This window comes from Cheilinus undulatus, linkage group 1, assembly GCF_018320785.1.
Source record: "Cheilinus undulatus linkage group 1, ASM1832078v1, whole genome shotgun sequence".
NCBI lineage: Eukaryota > Metazoa > Chordata > Actinopteri > Labriformes > Labridae > Cheilinus > Cheilinus undulatus.
Window position 1 is genome coordinate 20,374,000 of NC_054865.1, and position 15,415 is coordinate 20,389,414.

At 38.5% G+C, this 15,415-nt stretch overlaps 1 protein-coding gene across 1 annotated transcript; it reads right to left on the bottom strand.

The window, feature by feature from the left end:
* Positions 1 to 112: 112 nt before the first annotated feature.
* slc7a6 (solute carrier family 7 member 6) lies at positions 113 to 15,062 on the bottom strand. Its single transcript, XM_041793571.1, has 10 exons — positions 14,956 to 15,062; positions 8,308 to 8,879; positions 7,604 to 7,729; positions 7,197 to 7,341; positions 4,952 to 5,075; positions 4,766 to 4,869; positions 4,552 to 4,648; positions 4,156 to 4,305; positions 1,295 to 1,478; positions 113 to 1,181 (listed from the first exon to the last, which is right to left on the bottom strand). Exons 2-10 carry the CDS (start codon positions 8,795 to 8,797, stop codon positions 1,114 to 1,116), a joined length of 1,488 nt encoding a protein of 495 aa, XP_041649505.1. The 5' UTR covers positions 8,798 to 8,879; positions 14,956 to 15,062; the 3' UTR covers positions 113 to 1,113.
* Positions 15,063 to 15,415: the final 353 nt, after the last annotated feature.

The window sequence follows — 15,415 nt, forward strand, 5'->3', positions numbered from 1 at the left end:
AGCATGTCTCTGCTGGTAACCTTTATTGTTTTGACTGAGTGCTAGCACAAGTTTACAATCTGTGTTTGAATTTCATCCAGTATAAATGATACTATCTAAATAGGTTCTGTCTGATCATATTTGTTGCATACATTTGGACAGAATCACTCAGCAAAGGCCCCATTTGTTTATATTTTTATTTCAGTGTGCTGGAAAAAGGAGATTTCTGTGAGTGTCTGCAGAGATTTATAAATTGACTTTCTGATTTATCCAAGAAAAACTAAATCTTCATGAGACATTAAAAAACAGAAAATGTGCAAATAACGAATGACAGGACTCATGGACAGATCATTTCTGCTAATACAGAAGATTCTATGGTAACCTGAGTCAGAACTGGTTTTAACTCCAGCTTCTTATACAACTTTGAGAAAACTTTAGTGCCACACAAACAGAGTGGGAAAACCTTCAAGAAAATTCACCCGCCTCAGCCAAAGTGCTTAAGACATTTACAAAAGTTGTTAAATACACCTAGTGGAAAAAAATCAACTTAAAGCAACAAAAGTTAAACTGCAGAAAAAAGAACCCTGATTAGACAAAGGTACTAAAAGTCCATGAAGGCAACACCATGAGGATGATAAATCGTCATACAGCAGCAGAGAAAATATGGATTTTATTCCCTTTCTCATCCAGAACAGAAACATGACAGATCATTTAACAAACTCACGGATGGGTTTATGCACACTCACACATACTACACACATTCTTCTATTTAAATAGTTTTTTTTTTTTCCAATAAATTGTTTTGCATCATTAGTGGGTCCCTGTGCAGCTCCTGTAAAACTTCACAGGCTCATTTTATTTACATGGCTTATATACAATTAAATGAGAAAACTAAAAGGCAAATCCTTTGAACTAGAGGTCATTCAATAACATGATGAGGACATCATACTGTATGCATTGTCTGATCACAGTTGAATTTCCAGGACAGATCTCCAAGTGTCTGTGTGCATCATGTGGCAGCATTTCAGTGTTGTAAACAGTACAATAAGAGTTTGAAATCCCTTTTCTTTCCGTGGTGATGGTTAGTTGGGAGGCAGCAAAAACTTTGGGGTAAAGGTTTCAAGTCTTCAGACTTCATTCAGTTTTGTCCAGCTCTGTGAGAACACAGAAGCAGGTGTACTGAGTGAAGTGAGTCAGAGAACCTGCAGGATGAAGAGAAAACAAAGTGTTACCTTATTAACTCAGCTCTATTTAAATGATATGGTTATTACAGTTTGTGTCCCTGTTGTCTTGTCTGGATTTTTGGTTAACTTACGGAGTAGTTTGGTGATGACTGGGGGTCGTTTGGACTCTGGCAGATAGACACCCAGGAAGTAGACAGGAACTCCAGAAAAGGCGATGCCAATACCAATCAGAGAATTGATGGTGTCACTGTAGAGAGGAACAGCCACCAGGAAGATTGTACACATACAGAAGATCACCGGGTACAACAGCGTCAGCTGCAGGAGGGAAAACAGGATAGAAACCTTTAAATGTCTATAGCCTTGTTTCCCTCAGGGGGTCTGGTTTGATTCAGTATGGTTTGGTACGCTAAACCCCAAAATAGTTTGCATTTCCACAGACACCCATGCCCTCACTTGGTTGGCGGGCTGTAAAAGATATGCATGTGAAGTCACAGTCAGCACAAGTCAGCTGGTCCAGCCGCAGTTATAAAAGGAATGAGTGACAGAAATCAGTAGGGAATAACCATTAAGCAGCTTTATTATAAGTGCTTTTTAAAAAAATAACTACATTTTAATGATGTTAACCGCTGTCAGTAAAGATCCTCAGCTGATGGAATACGTGTACAGAGACAGTTTGAGTTGTAACGCTACGTTAATATGTGAATATATCTAGTCTAGAACAGTTTATACGATAAAATATGAAAGCTTAGAGCTGTACTGACTGATTTTCTGACTCCCTTTGGAGTCGTGCGACTCAAAATTTGTGGCTTAATCACAGGAAAATCGCAGTGTACACCTGGCTTTAGGGACTGTATTGTTCTGAGGCATAGATCTAAAATTAATCAAACAGCGGTCCAGGCAAGCATTCTTGGAACAAATAAGCAACACATGCTGATATTTGAAACTTCAACACTGGTTAAAACAAACCAGTCATTCACAACATGTCTTTTCTTCTAAATGCTCTGGCTCATCCTGCAGTTTAACCAGGGTATTATACACTGCCTGTAATCTAATAAATCGAACCTTTCCGTGTGCTCTCTTGTGGACCCTCCTATAGTTTTTAGCTTAGGACTATGTATGAAATTAAACCACATTTGCAAATTTTGGCATATGCTATTAAGATGAATGTGCCCTTTCCTAATTCAGTGAATGTAATAAAATAAAACAAATAGTAAGGAGGGACATGACAGCTGAAAGCAACGCTTATATGATTCTTTACCGTACCTTGGGGAAATGTGTCTTAGTGCTGCACAAGTTTAGCCACAGTAGACTTAATAAATTAAAAGAAGTTAGCAAAAAAAAACAAAAAACAGATGAAAACCAAAAAGTAAGCCCACAAGTCCTGGTCACAAAAAGCGCAGTGTCAGGGGAAGGGAGACTCCTGTGCAATGATTTTTGCATCATATATTCTCAACCTTGTCAGGTTGACTGATCATTATAGAGTTGGCAATGAACTTGGAAAAAATATAAATGTTTATTCCAGTCAGTCCAAAAGAGCTAGTAAGTTAAAATTGTATATATTACTTTTAAAACCCTCAGTTACAAGAGTTTTACAAATAAATAAAAGCAGGCAGACAATCAAAAATAGAACATTTACACAAGTTAATCAGGGGTGTGTATGTATAGGTGAGTTGTTAAAAGCTTTCTGATGCAGATCTGATGGATTATGGGAGTTAATTCCAGAGGGGGGGGTTAAATTGCAAAAGCATGATGTTTAGTCCTGCAGTTAGAGAATGGGATAGAAAGAAGGCCAAGTTTAAGTAATTTGAGTGGACAAGCGCTGGTTAATGGAACAAGGATGTCAGAAATGAAACTAGGGTCAAGGGAATGCAGCTCTTCATATGTCAGTAACAGGATCTTGTAGTGTATTCTGAATTTTACAGGAAGCCAAACAAGAGGTACAAGAATGGGTGAGATAAGGACCAGTGGCTGGTTTTAGTTAATAATCTGGCTGCTCCATTTTGAACTGGCTTAAAACATTTTAGAGATGACCGACTGAGTCATTGGTACAGAGAACTACAGGAATACAGACAAGAGACAATGTATTTAGTTCCAGATTAAACAGGAAAGAATTTGTCCTATTTTGGTGATATTTTGCAAATGAAGGAAATGGGTTGGTGCAAACTTTGTGAAGTGGTTGTCAAAGGTCAAATGTTTGCTATAAGAAGCCAGGCTTAGGTGGTATGTTTTTTTTCCACTTTTTTGTTGTGGGGGTGGGGGATCAGGTGCAAATTGGCATATTTGTTACCCTTATGTCAGCACAAGCTATTGTGTAGCGGCCACTCTCTCTATCTATTACAGGGCCCAAAGAAAGGACTTGTTTCTGAACATATCTCTGACTTGGGCCATCTCTGAAGCCCTCAAACATTGAATAATAGACAATAACATTATTGTTTACCTGGCCCTCTCTAGTCTTGGATGCAGCTTTTTATGTTGGTATGGTTGTGTTTAAAATGTCATTATATGTCTTAGGTCTCTCTCTCTTTCACTATCATGTCTAAATTGCTGTTTTGCACCCCCACTTTTGTGTTTGCTTTTCTTTTCTCTCTTTTACTTCTGGTTAATTCTTTTTTGGTTGTTGTTAATATCGTTCTGTTATTTGACAAAAAAACCTACTCATACTGCAGTTGCATTATTATATGATACACTGAAAAAAAAACAAAAAAGAGGGGTCAAATGTTTGTCAGAGATTATTCCAAGAGTACTGCAATGGCATGATCATTGATTATGCTTGAGTCCCTTTTTGGTTAGTGGTTACTGTACAGGCTGCACTGGTTACAGATTTAATTCTCAGTCCTGACGCTATTAAGCGCATGTCATCTCCTACTCTCTCTTACCATGGTTTTTCCATAACCATCCACTCAAATAAAAGGTATAAAATCTAGTATTAAGTAAATAAATGAAGTGGGAGAGATGACAGGAATAAAAGAATACTGTGGTCAGATGGTCTCACCTTAAGTGGTCTGGGTCTGTCAGGCTCCTTCCAGCGGAGGTAGATCTGCCCAGCAATGGACAGACCCATGAAGAACCAGTAACTAAAGCTATAGTAGTTGATGAGCTGGAAGACATCCTCCACAGTGAGGTAGATCAGTGACATCACACACTGTACAGTGGAAAGAAGAGAGTAAAAACAATGATAAAACAACTAGTAGGTTTGCATTATGCCACCTCTTTGGTTTCCATTTGTTTTACTCTAGACATAAGTTTAGCTAATAAAAAGCTTAAAATGTAAAATATCAAATGGGACTCAAGACAGTCACCCATGAACGTAGCTACTGTAACTACCGTAATGTCACATTTTCTGTTTATCATTTCCATAGTTATATACTTCACTGATAAATGTCCTTACATTAAAGATGAGAGCGGGAATAGGAGTGAATCTCTGTATGTGGATCATGGACAGAGCATCTGGAAGGTGACCTTCACGCGAGCCAACAAAGAACAACCTGGATACAAAAACATTAATTAATAAGACAGAAATCAAATAACTGCTGTTTAACCCCCCTCATATGCTAGATAACCACAACTGATCAAGAGGACATTAAAATTAGGAGAATAAATACCTCGATGCAGCTATAATGGAGGCGTTGAGACCTCCGTAGCAGGACAGAGCCACAGCAATGGGGATGGTCCAGCTCATCACACCAAGAGTGTGATCTGCAAAAGTCTAAAACAGACAGAAACTGATTTACCTGCTGCCATTTCTGCTTCTTGTAGAATTTAAAGTGCTTTACAGGTTTTTGGCTCACCACTGCTACTGCATCACTGGCCAGGATGGCACTAACATCTAGAACAGCATAATAGGCCACATTGGTGAGGATGTAAATGATGGTGACGATGGGCATAGAGATGGCAATGGCCAGTGGCAGGTTCCTAAAACGACAAGACACTGAGTCATTACCAGGCTAGTTCAAGTATTCCCACATGCCTTCGCACAAACCTACTGAGCTCTAGTAGGCCTCAATGTTATCAATCATGACACATCAAAGTTACAATTTAAAATTTTTTTTTGGACTTCTAATTTTCACTGCATCTCCCTTAAATCATTTTACAAGCAGTTGTGGGTTCCAGACTAGATTTGCTGTACGTCTGTTTGCATTTTTCCATTGGTGATAGTATGCACATCTGACATCTCAGTTTGAGCATGAAGATGAATCTTACAAGACCTAAAATCTAGTTTAAACTTGCGTAAATGTTGTACCAACATCTTCAAATGATGTTTACAATTTTCAACTATTTTTGAATGCTTTTTGCTTCACAGTGGCCATATGCTTCTTTTAAACCAGTGTTAACTTTGGTGACTAAAACTATGACGTAAAAAGTTCATTGAGTACCTTTTTTTCCCATGAGAAAGATTAAACTAATGCCCTATTTCCACAGGAATAGGGACTCTGATAATTTGTAATAATCACACAGGATATCTGTGTTTTTAACCCCATGCAGATCAACCATGTCTGTAATTTACAAGGGAAAAATTCCAGGGCAAACTACCCACCATATTTCAGCCCATACAGAGGTCCACAGGCAATACAAATCCTGTGGAAATCAACATTGCTGTAATTTAGGGTAATTAACTTGTTTATGGTCCATGCAGCTTTTTCTTGCGCCTTTTTCTGATAGAAAAAATACATTTTTGACACATATTACAAATAGACCTTCATTTTAAGTTAATTTCAGCTTATGTGTAAAAATGACTTTATTTTACTTAGCTCATTTACTTAAACTCTGCTGTCCAAATGTGCATGCATGCACCTCCGCTCTCTTCATATGCATAGCACTTCTGTTCTGCTTCATTTCTCCTACATTTTCTCTTTGATCAGTTTCTCCTGATCTAATGTCTGTTATATTTAGCCATACATTTCATGTGGAACACAATTTACAATCTAAAATGTGTAGCTTAACATTCAAGGGTTAGGGCACAACACCTGATCTGTGTTAGGAGGGTTGTTGTAGATGCGTGACGATCCTAAATTTATAGAGCACAGAATAATCTCAACAGCATCACCTGTATAAAAACTGTTTGAAGTAACAGGAGAGGCTCATATTTAGCGGGGTGTCATGATATGGGGGATACAGCAAGACAAGGCAAAGCAACACCAGCTGATGACATCAGCACAGCAGAAGAGGAGCAGTTCACTGATGTCACCTCAGAATTACCGTTCAAGTACAAGACATTGTCTTCATTTTGGACTGGAGTGGAAAAGGAGTACCCACTGCTGGGCAGGAGAGCCCTGGCTACCCTCGCCTTTTGGCAACATCCTACCCGTGTGAGATTGTTTTTTCTAAAGTCACTTCAATCAAGACAAAAATGAATCAAAATTGGACATTAAATATGAACTCAGAGTGGCAGTCTCAGCAGCACCCAAGACTAGAGAAGATCTGTAGCACACAACAAGCCCACAGTAGTCACTGAAATAATTGCTGAACTGGGAGTATAAATCTCAAAAATGTTCATTAAGTTTTTATTTTCAGGGAATTGCTTTTCCTCAGAGAGTCAGATTTTTAAAACTCTGTTCAAGGTGATGGTTGCTGTTATTTCTAAATACATTTAAAGATTGTATTTTGCTGAAAATAAAAGGAATAGCATCTTGTTAGCAAAAGTCATGACTGACAGTGTGTGCATCTTTTTACATGTTGATTTGTACAGTGAGGGGTAGGGGGGGCTGTAAATATATTCACCAGTTGAAGGGGGCCCAGCAGAAAAAGTTAAAATTTAAATTTAAAAGTAAACTAAAATTAAAGGACCGTTTTGACTAAAACTGGACATAAATGTTTTTGAGTTTTTGTTGACTAAAACTAGACCAAAAATATATTGACTAAAAATGACTAAAATGTGACTAAAAGTAAAAGGGATTTTAGATGTAAAGACTAAGAGTAAGTCTAGGACTAAAATTAAAATAGTTTTCAAAACTAAGACCTATTTAAACCTCTTTTAAAAGAAAAAATGTTGGCTGCATACTTTACAGTGAAATTTGACGCAACAGGAAAAGGCACCTTTCAGGATTCCTGATCTCCTCTGTTACAAAGTTGAGGGTGTCCCAGCCAGAGTAGGAGAAGAGTGCAGAGTAGAGCGCCAAAGCGATGTCTCCAGGATCTGTAGACGATCCCTGAAAGGATGATTCAAAGTTGGCAGTATAACCTGCAATGCAGAACAAACAATGCATGAAACTAACTTTCTATAGAGCTGCTTGAGCCCATAATATATCCAAAAAGAAAACTCAGATGAGTTCACATAGTGTTTTCCTTTGAATACAAGCAATAAGTACAGTTTTTGTCAGTAAACACTTCACAAAAGACAGGAAAAAAACTGAAAAAAGAGGGAATTTTTTATGCTGCTGATGTAGTACATCTGTAATCATCATGCCCTCTTAAAAGATGAGAAATGTAGTGTCCATACTCACCCTGACACAGCTTCACAATGCCAGTGATGATGATGACGATGAGAGCTGCAACCTTGGCATAGGTGAAGATGTCCTGCACACGGGTGCCCCACTTCACATAGGCAGAGTTGATGAATGTCAGTAAGCCTGTGGGAGAGGGGAGTTCACTTATTTCACAGGGTAGTATCTACTTCTGTTAAAACAGCTACTGGGACATAGAGCACGTTGAACATAGTGGCAAAATATGGGATTTTTAAGGAAATATCATGATATTTACATATCAAGTAGCTGATTTTGAGATGTATTTTTAGCTCTCTTTGTGGATTATGCTTACATTTTCACCGACATGGCTATCCAAAGGTATTCTGCTAAAATTTTGTCAACACAAAACTCCATTTAAGAGTAAGGGATTTTTTTCATACATTAAATGTAAACTTCTGAGTGAGCAACTGTCGGCTCAGCTGTGAATCTCTGCTGCATGCGTTCCAAACAGAAATGAAAATATCTGAAACTAAATAGTCTATGTGCTATATATTCTCTACTGTACAAATTAATCAGTGACACATTTTTAAAACGGCCCCAGCTTTGATCTCTGCCTCAGATGTTTTATAAAAAGAAGTTTTCTTATTAACATACATTAAAAATAATTGTGATTGGTCCATAGCAGTCTGATAATATCCAGAACATATACTGGTCAGCAGACATCTACAGGCTCTTGTACTTACATATACAGGCTGCAGCGATTAGCCTGGCCGCAGTATACGGGGGTTCACACGTTGGGAAGAGTGGCTGCACCAGGTAGTTAGCGAAAGTGATTGCAATGACCGCCTGGCTGGTTGGCTCAATGATCAGCAAAGACGTCCACAAACGAATAAATGCGATGAAGCCTCCAAATGACTCCAGAATGTAGGCATACGATGCCCCTGATTTGGTGATTGTGGTGCCCAACTCAGCATAACAGAGGGCCCCAACCACAGAGAACAAGCCCCCAATAGCCCAGATGACCAGCGAAAGCCCATAGGAGGCACTGTAGATGAGCACACCCTTGGGAGAGACGAAAATGCCAGAGCCGATCATGTTCCCAACAATCAGGCTGACTCCATTGAGCAGCGAGATTTCCTTCTTGAGCTGCATGCTCTCTTTGGGCTGCTCCAAATGTTGGGACGAGTGACCAGTACTGCCGTTCATCTTCTTGGATTCTTCATTGCTGGCCATGATGGCTGTCTCAGGACTGCACCAGCAGGAAGCAAGGACCAGCTGTGGATGCTATGGGCCCCTGTCCCTCTCTGGTAACAACCTGCCAAACAGAGTGAGAGGTCATTTTTGGTAAAGGGGAAAGGATGTCAAAGTCAAAGAGTGAGTCAGAGCAGCATGTTAGGATCAGGGCTGTACAGTTGATGTCAATTTCCTCATTAGCACTTCATGAGCACTTGCAATGAACACAGTAGAAGTATGACTTTATAGCATTAAAAAGAGGAATTAGTCCAAGTAAAAAAAATTTTCTAACTTTGCATGTGCAGAATTCATCTATTGAATGAAGGTCTGAGATTAACAGTCATACTTTCACACACCATTTTGATACAGTCATTTAAAGCACAACCAAGGCACCAGCTCTCCCCAGAGTGATAGATGCCAATTTAGTGGTGAAAAGAAATGCTTATTTAATTTGTTCAGAATCAGGAGGGACATGTTGCAAACATAGGTATGAAATAAAATATGAAAAACAGAAGATATAAAACTGAGTTATAGTGAATATGTTCTCAATTTATTTATCTACATAATATTATGATAACAATATCTAACAATTTTATCACATGTTGCATATTTTTTCTCATGTTGTGCAGACCTATTTTAGGATACATATTTAATGTACGGACTAAATAGACGAGGGGGTAAATGAGCACTGCAACATCTTTAAAGGTCAGACAAGAACTCATCCTGGTAGCAACAGTCAGTCACAGGAAGACACACCCAAAAGACCATTACATAGCTTTAGTCTTTACTTCCTCTAAAATGAAAACATAGTTTCCCCCTAAGTTATTTAGAGGGAACAACGCTCATCTAAGGAAGCAAGCATCCTGTAGATTATTTCTTTGTTCTCACAATGCTTCAATTGGAAGACCCTTATAAATGGTGCCACATTTGTAAGGAACATGGATTTGTGGGATGAGCAGCAGAGCTGAGTATGTGGGTTGTGCCCATGAAAAATTTGCAAAATCTTCTCTGCCAATGCCAAACAGCTTATTTGTGTTGCTATTGAGCTCCTGGTTCCCCCAGACAATCACGTGCCTGATTGGCACCTGTTATGTTTAGTGATGAGTCCAGATTCTGCCTACAGCAGTTGAATCGTAGGGTCAAAGTGTCATTGGAGGCAATCTCAATACAGAGCTATCGAGATGAGATTCTGAAACCAGTGGAAATCCCTCATCTCCACAGTCTGGGATCAAACTCTCTCAAAACCCTCTAAGATGACAATGCTCGTCCCCACAGAGTGGGGTTTATCAGAGACTACCTCCAGAATTTGGGAGTGGAGAGGACAGAATGGCCTGACCTTGATCCCACTGAACACTTGTGGGATCAGCCTGGGCGTGCTGTTCATGCCAGCGTGACCAACACAACCATGCTGGCTGACTTGCGACAAATGCTGGTTGAAGAATGGGATGCCATCCCACAGCAGTGTTTGACCAGCCTGGTGGAGGAGCCAGGCTGTTGTGGCTGTGAGTGGTTCTTCCACACGCTACTGAGGCTTCTGTTTGTTAAATGAATTATTTGTTATTTGTCTGATTTCTTCAGACTTCATTCATCCAATCCACCAAACAACACCAAACAAGAGTCAGTGGCAGAATAAGCTGTTTGGTATTGGCAGAGAAGATTTGACAAATTTTTCATGAGTGCAACGGAAATACTCCGCTCTGCTGCTCATCCCACACATGCATGTTCCTTACATCATTTAAAAGGGAAATAAACAGGCTTTCCAGCAGGACAGATTTATTGCAAAGAAGCATTGTTACAAGAAAGAAATACTCTATCAAACACAAATGTCCTTACTTGTAGTGCTAAGATTATTATCAACAAAGCTCATATGAAGAGTTTTTATTTGGTTATCAACTAAACCAGCAACTTTGCTCCAACTGCCGTGTGAGTGGTGTGTGAAAGTGTACAGATATATATGAATGGGAACAGTTAAAACTGATGGCCACTTTAAATAGAAGTCTTTGCCATTAGTGTGTGAAATTGGAGTGAATGGGTGTGAACGGGGAAGTGTGACCTGTGACGTAAAAATGTTTGAGTAGTCAGACGACTAGAAAAGTGCTATGCAACCTCAAACCAATTTACTATTTTGAACTTTACAATGCCTGTAACCACAGCTTCAGAGAAGGTGCCAGACAAAGGGCACTGAAGAAACAGGCTTTGTAAAATGACTCAAGAACACTTCCTATGCATGGCAGGACAAGCTTTGTTCAAAGAAGCAGGGATGTCTAATACTGGATATTTTTCCCCAAGTATCCAATGTGCCACCAATATTTACAAAAACCTAAAACTTCAGTTCTGAAGACTTTAAGGGTCTTTTTTAAGGGTCAACAAAGAGAAAGCCTTCATCTGACGTAGGTCTGTTGGTCTTCACCACAACGCCGCATATTTATTCACACATACAGAAGAAATTTACAGCCAGGATATAAATTGTCAAGGTCAGCAGGTATTTTCATATCTGCCAATAGAGATTTTTAAAACAAGCATCTGCCGATATCATGCTGATATCATAAATCCTTGCACAGAGCAGAGGGTGCCAAAATTAACTCCAACTGAAAGATCCACACAGGAGTTTTAATGGCAATAAAGAACGCAGCCAAACATGTAACCTATCAGGACCTATCTGGCAACTGCAGGTAGTATAGTGACACCCAAAATCAAAGTCTGACGTTTATTCAACTCCAACAGAAACGATAAACATCCATGCTGAGACCAAAAACCCATGTGAAAAATGTTTAAAATTTATAGAATAAACAATAAGTTGGGTCATTTTCTCTCTGAATAACATAAAACTGGTCTTTTATTTGAAAGTGGTAGATATCAAATGTATGTTGCTTTAAAGTATCCATTACTCACTGACAGAAAAGGGTGGTAACGACTGAAAAAATGGATTGTTTGTGGAGATGGTTTTATATCGGTGAATAAACTCAGAGTAGACTCACATCAACACCGTGGGCTTTTCTCGTGATCACACATCAATCAGTGATTCAAACAACCAAACTGCTGTTATCCTAGTCTCACTGCAGAAACAGACAAACAGAGAGTAAAACAGCTACTTCCTCTGGCGTGTTCATCCATATCATCCAATCAAACTGTCAGAGGTGTGAATCTCAATGTGAGTGTGTGAACTTGGGTGTCAAACTGTGAAGTGCGTCAAGCACTATACATCTCAGCAAATCTTCCTGAAGATGTTATGTGTGATGTACAGTACACCCTGATACTTCATGATTACATGCTATAGGAGGAACTCATTTATAATATAGGACATAGGACCCTGGTGCAAGAACTTTGTTTTGATCATACAGACTGCACAGTAAATTTAAAAATCACTTAAATACTCAGTATATCCTGTTAACTGCTGCTGCAGAGGTCACAAATGTCTCAAATTTTTCATGTGGAAGTAGATTTAAAAGAGGTCGATCAACTTTGACACGATATCTCTCATCTGCTGCTAAAGTAGATAGCTGAGATAAATGAGAGTGGCAATATGTCCATTACATTTTTCGTACTGCAGAAGGTGCAGTATTTTCTTGACATGATGTGTCAAAATACCAGTTTAATACAATTTTGTGCAGAGATGTTATGCACACATCATACAAACATTTAAGTGTATTTTTTTTAAATAGTTTACACAAAATCCTACTTTCCTTGTTTTTGTGTTTTACTTAAAATGAGAAAGACTTGAAATTATCATGCCCTTGAACAGTTCATATCGAATTTACAATGAATCAAAATGATCTTAGATATTATTTACAAAATTTTAAATTGTTGAATCTACTAGCTAAACATTGTGAACATATTAAATCATAATTGCAATATGGGGGTGGGGGGTCATTTTCCCAAATCAGCCATTTTTTTTTTTTAATCCTCAAAAAATGCACTCAGCGCTCTAGTGGCCTGAACCAAAATGACTCAGTAGTCAGGAAAAGTAACTGACTGAAGATCTGGTTACCAACTGATTAATAAAATAATTTAAGGAAAAAAAAGTAGGGCTTTCAAAGGCTTATCATTTTTAATCATGATTAATCTTAGCAATTCTGTAGTTAATTGCGATTAATCACATCCCTTTTATCAAATTTTAGAATTCCATTATTTTGCATTTCAAACTCTTTCATTTCTGATTTTTCCACTGTCTTAAACTAAATTGACTTCCTGTTTGGAAACAGACCTGCTTTAATTGGTAGATCAAAAATTTTAACATGAACTTAATCATAGAAAAAGGAACTTGTTAGGGATTGAAAATTACACAAAGGAACATTAAAAAGGTTTAGATGACTTCTGACTTGTCCACTGAGCTGAGTTTTTTAGAGTGAAATAAGACATTAAGGAGCAGTGGTGGACTTATTTCATCTCACTGTAACTGCAGTGAGACGCTGGTGTGGATTAACCAAAGTGTGTTGAAAGGGTCGATAAAGCATGCAATTAACCTCGATTTAGAACAAAAACAGTGCACCAACTGTGGACCTTGAGTTTTTGCGATAAACTTGATTAATTTTGACAGCCCAAGAAAAAAACTAAAGCTGTGGGGGTATCTAATAAAGTGTATTTATAGAATTATACAGGCCATTTTCTTACAATTTATCACAGGTAATCGATCACTAGTGACAATAATTTTCGCATAAGTACATTTTTAATTTCTCTGCCAATACTGTAGCTTTCTTTAATTTCAGTGTGTGCCTGTACATATACAGCCTGTTTTTGAGTTCAATCATAATCTTCTTTGGCTGCAAGCCAGTTTACAGTTGTTATCAGCTCCAACTTTATCCAGAGACAGGTTCAGTATGAAACAAGCTGCAGCATGCAAGCATGCTAGAAAAATCATAATAGTCAAATCTAAGTTTCTACGTACTCTTTTTTCACAATCTGTCTCGCACATAAAACAGGCACCACCTGCCTGTTTAAGGACGAGTAATAATGAGCAGGGTCTTCTCTTTACAGCGCCTCTCATGAACTAAACCTCTTTATTAGAGATGTTTATTTTAAGGAGTAGTGATCAGTCTATTTTCATACGGTGGTAATACATAACGGAAGAGCCATGTATGTCATAAGAAAATAAAACCATGACCATGAACAAAGCGTTACAATTCATCTCTGTCAGCGATTTACTGATAAAAATGGCATCAAGGTACACTGCAGTACAAACCACACTTCTGTTTTACCTTTCAAAATAAGTCACAGTTGCATCCACTGATAATTTAGTCAATTTTTTTATCCCTTTCGATTTCTCTTAAATTTGGAGTCAAGGGCATTTGTGCTTATCTTACAAAAGAGGGGTTTAAAAGTAACGCAGCAGATGAAGCTATAGTCGGCGAGGGAGCCCCGGTGTTATGACTGAAAGTGTTACCGTGTAAACTGGCGACTGTCAACCGAATGAGTCTATCTTGTGTAGTTGAAACAGATGTCGAAGACGGACAATGTCCTTACATATCCGTTTTGCCTTTTCCCCGACTTACCAACCTGATGAGTATTTTTTGACATTAAAACAAACAAAATACAGAGGGATTTGTGGTGACAGTCATCCTTTAAACAGACGCATTCAGCCGTAAGTCACCAATTAACAAGGTAACTTTTTACATCCGAACATTTTACAGAAAGATTCTTACAGAAGCAAAACAATGACTAAAACACATTTTCTTTTGAAACTAGCAAATTTACAGTCAGATAACAGTCATGATGGCCTCGTAAGAACAGAAAACACACTTTCCATGAATTTAAACAAGCTCTTGTCTAGGTTTTTCGATTAGCTAGCATTTTTGTCCTTCCTACTCCTCTTTGGTTTTATTATCTGACAAACCCCTCGTCGCTCATTTGAATCCACCGAAGCAACCAAACACAGACAACTGTCTGCTTTAAACATCACCAAAATAACGGCGAAATAGCCTCTTTTTCAGTCATATACAGCATAACAAAGGAATAACTGGTATTGTAGGCTTTCATTTTGAATGTGAAGCTCCTACCCTCCGGTAGCATTTCCGCTAAGAACGGTCAACTTGCCAAAAGACAATACTGACTTGGCTTCCCTTTGTCCCGTATCTTCATATACGACTGTTTATCCCCTGACAGTCACACTTATTGTCCCGTGTTAAGAAAAAGACATTCCATATAAAATTCCCATCTCTTACCTGTCCTGGTTTATCTCCTCTCCGTGGGGGTTTGACAGCCGGCCAACTCGGCGTCCATCCACAAACGCATCAGAGGCACCAGTAAACAACGGCTGCTTGAGGGGCTGACGTCGAGTGACGTTGCAGCACGAGCATCGTGAATCTACACTATTCATCTGTTCTTGATTTATTTTATACATTTTACTGCTTTTTATTCTTATGGTTGTATTTCTGAAAACATATTTTTAATAGCACGCGAAAATAAACCAAAATTCCAAGAAAAAGATGATGTCATTATGGAAAAAGTGGTGGTGAGCGTTTACTATTTTTAAACCCTCTCTCTTTCGTCGAGTTTGATCTCTACATGCAGATAGCCTGAAAGGACATAAAGTATATTTTGTAGGGCTGTCAAGATTATTCAATTTAATTGCGACAAACAGGATTTTCAATTAGTGCACTATTTTTTCATACGACAAAGCTT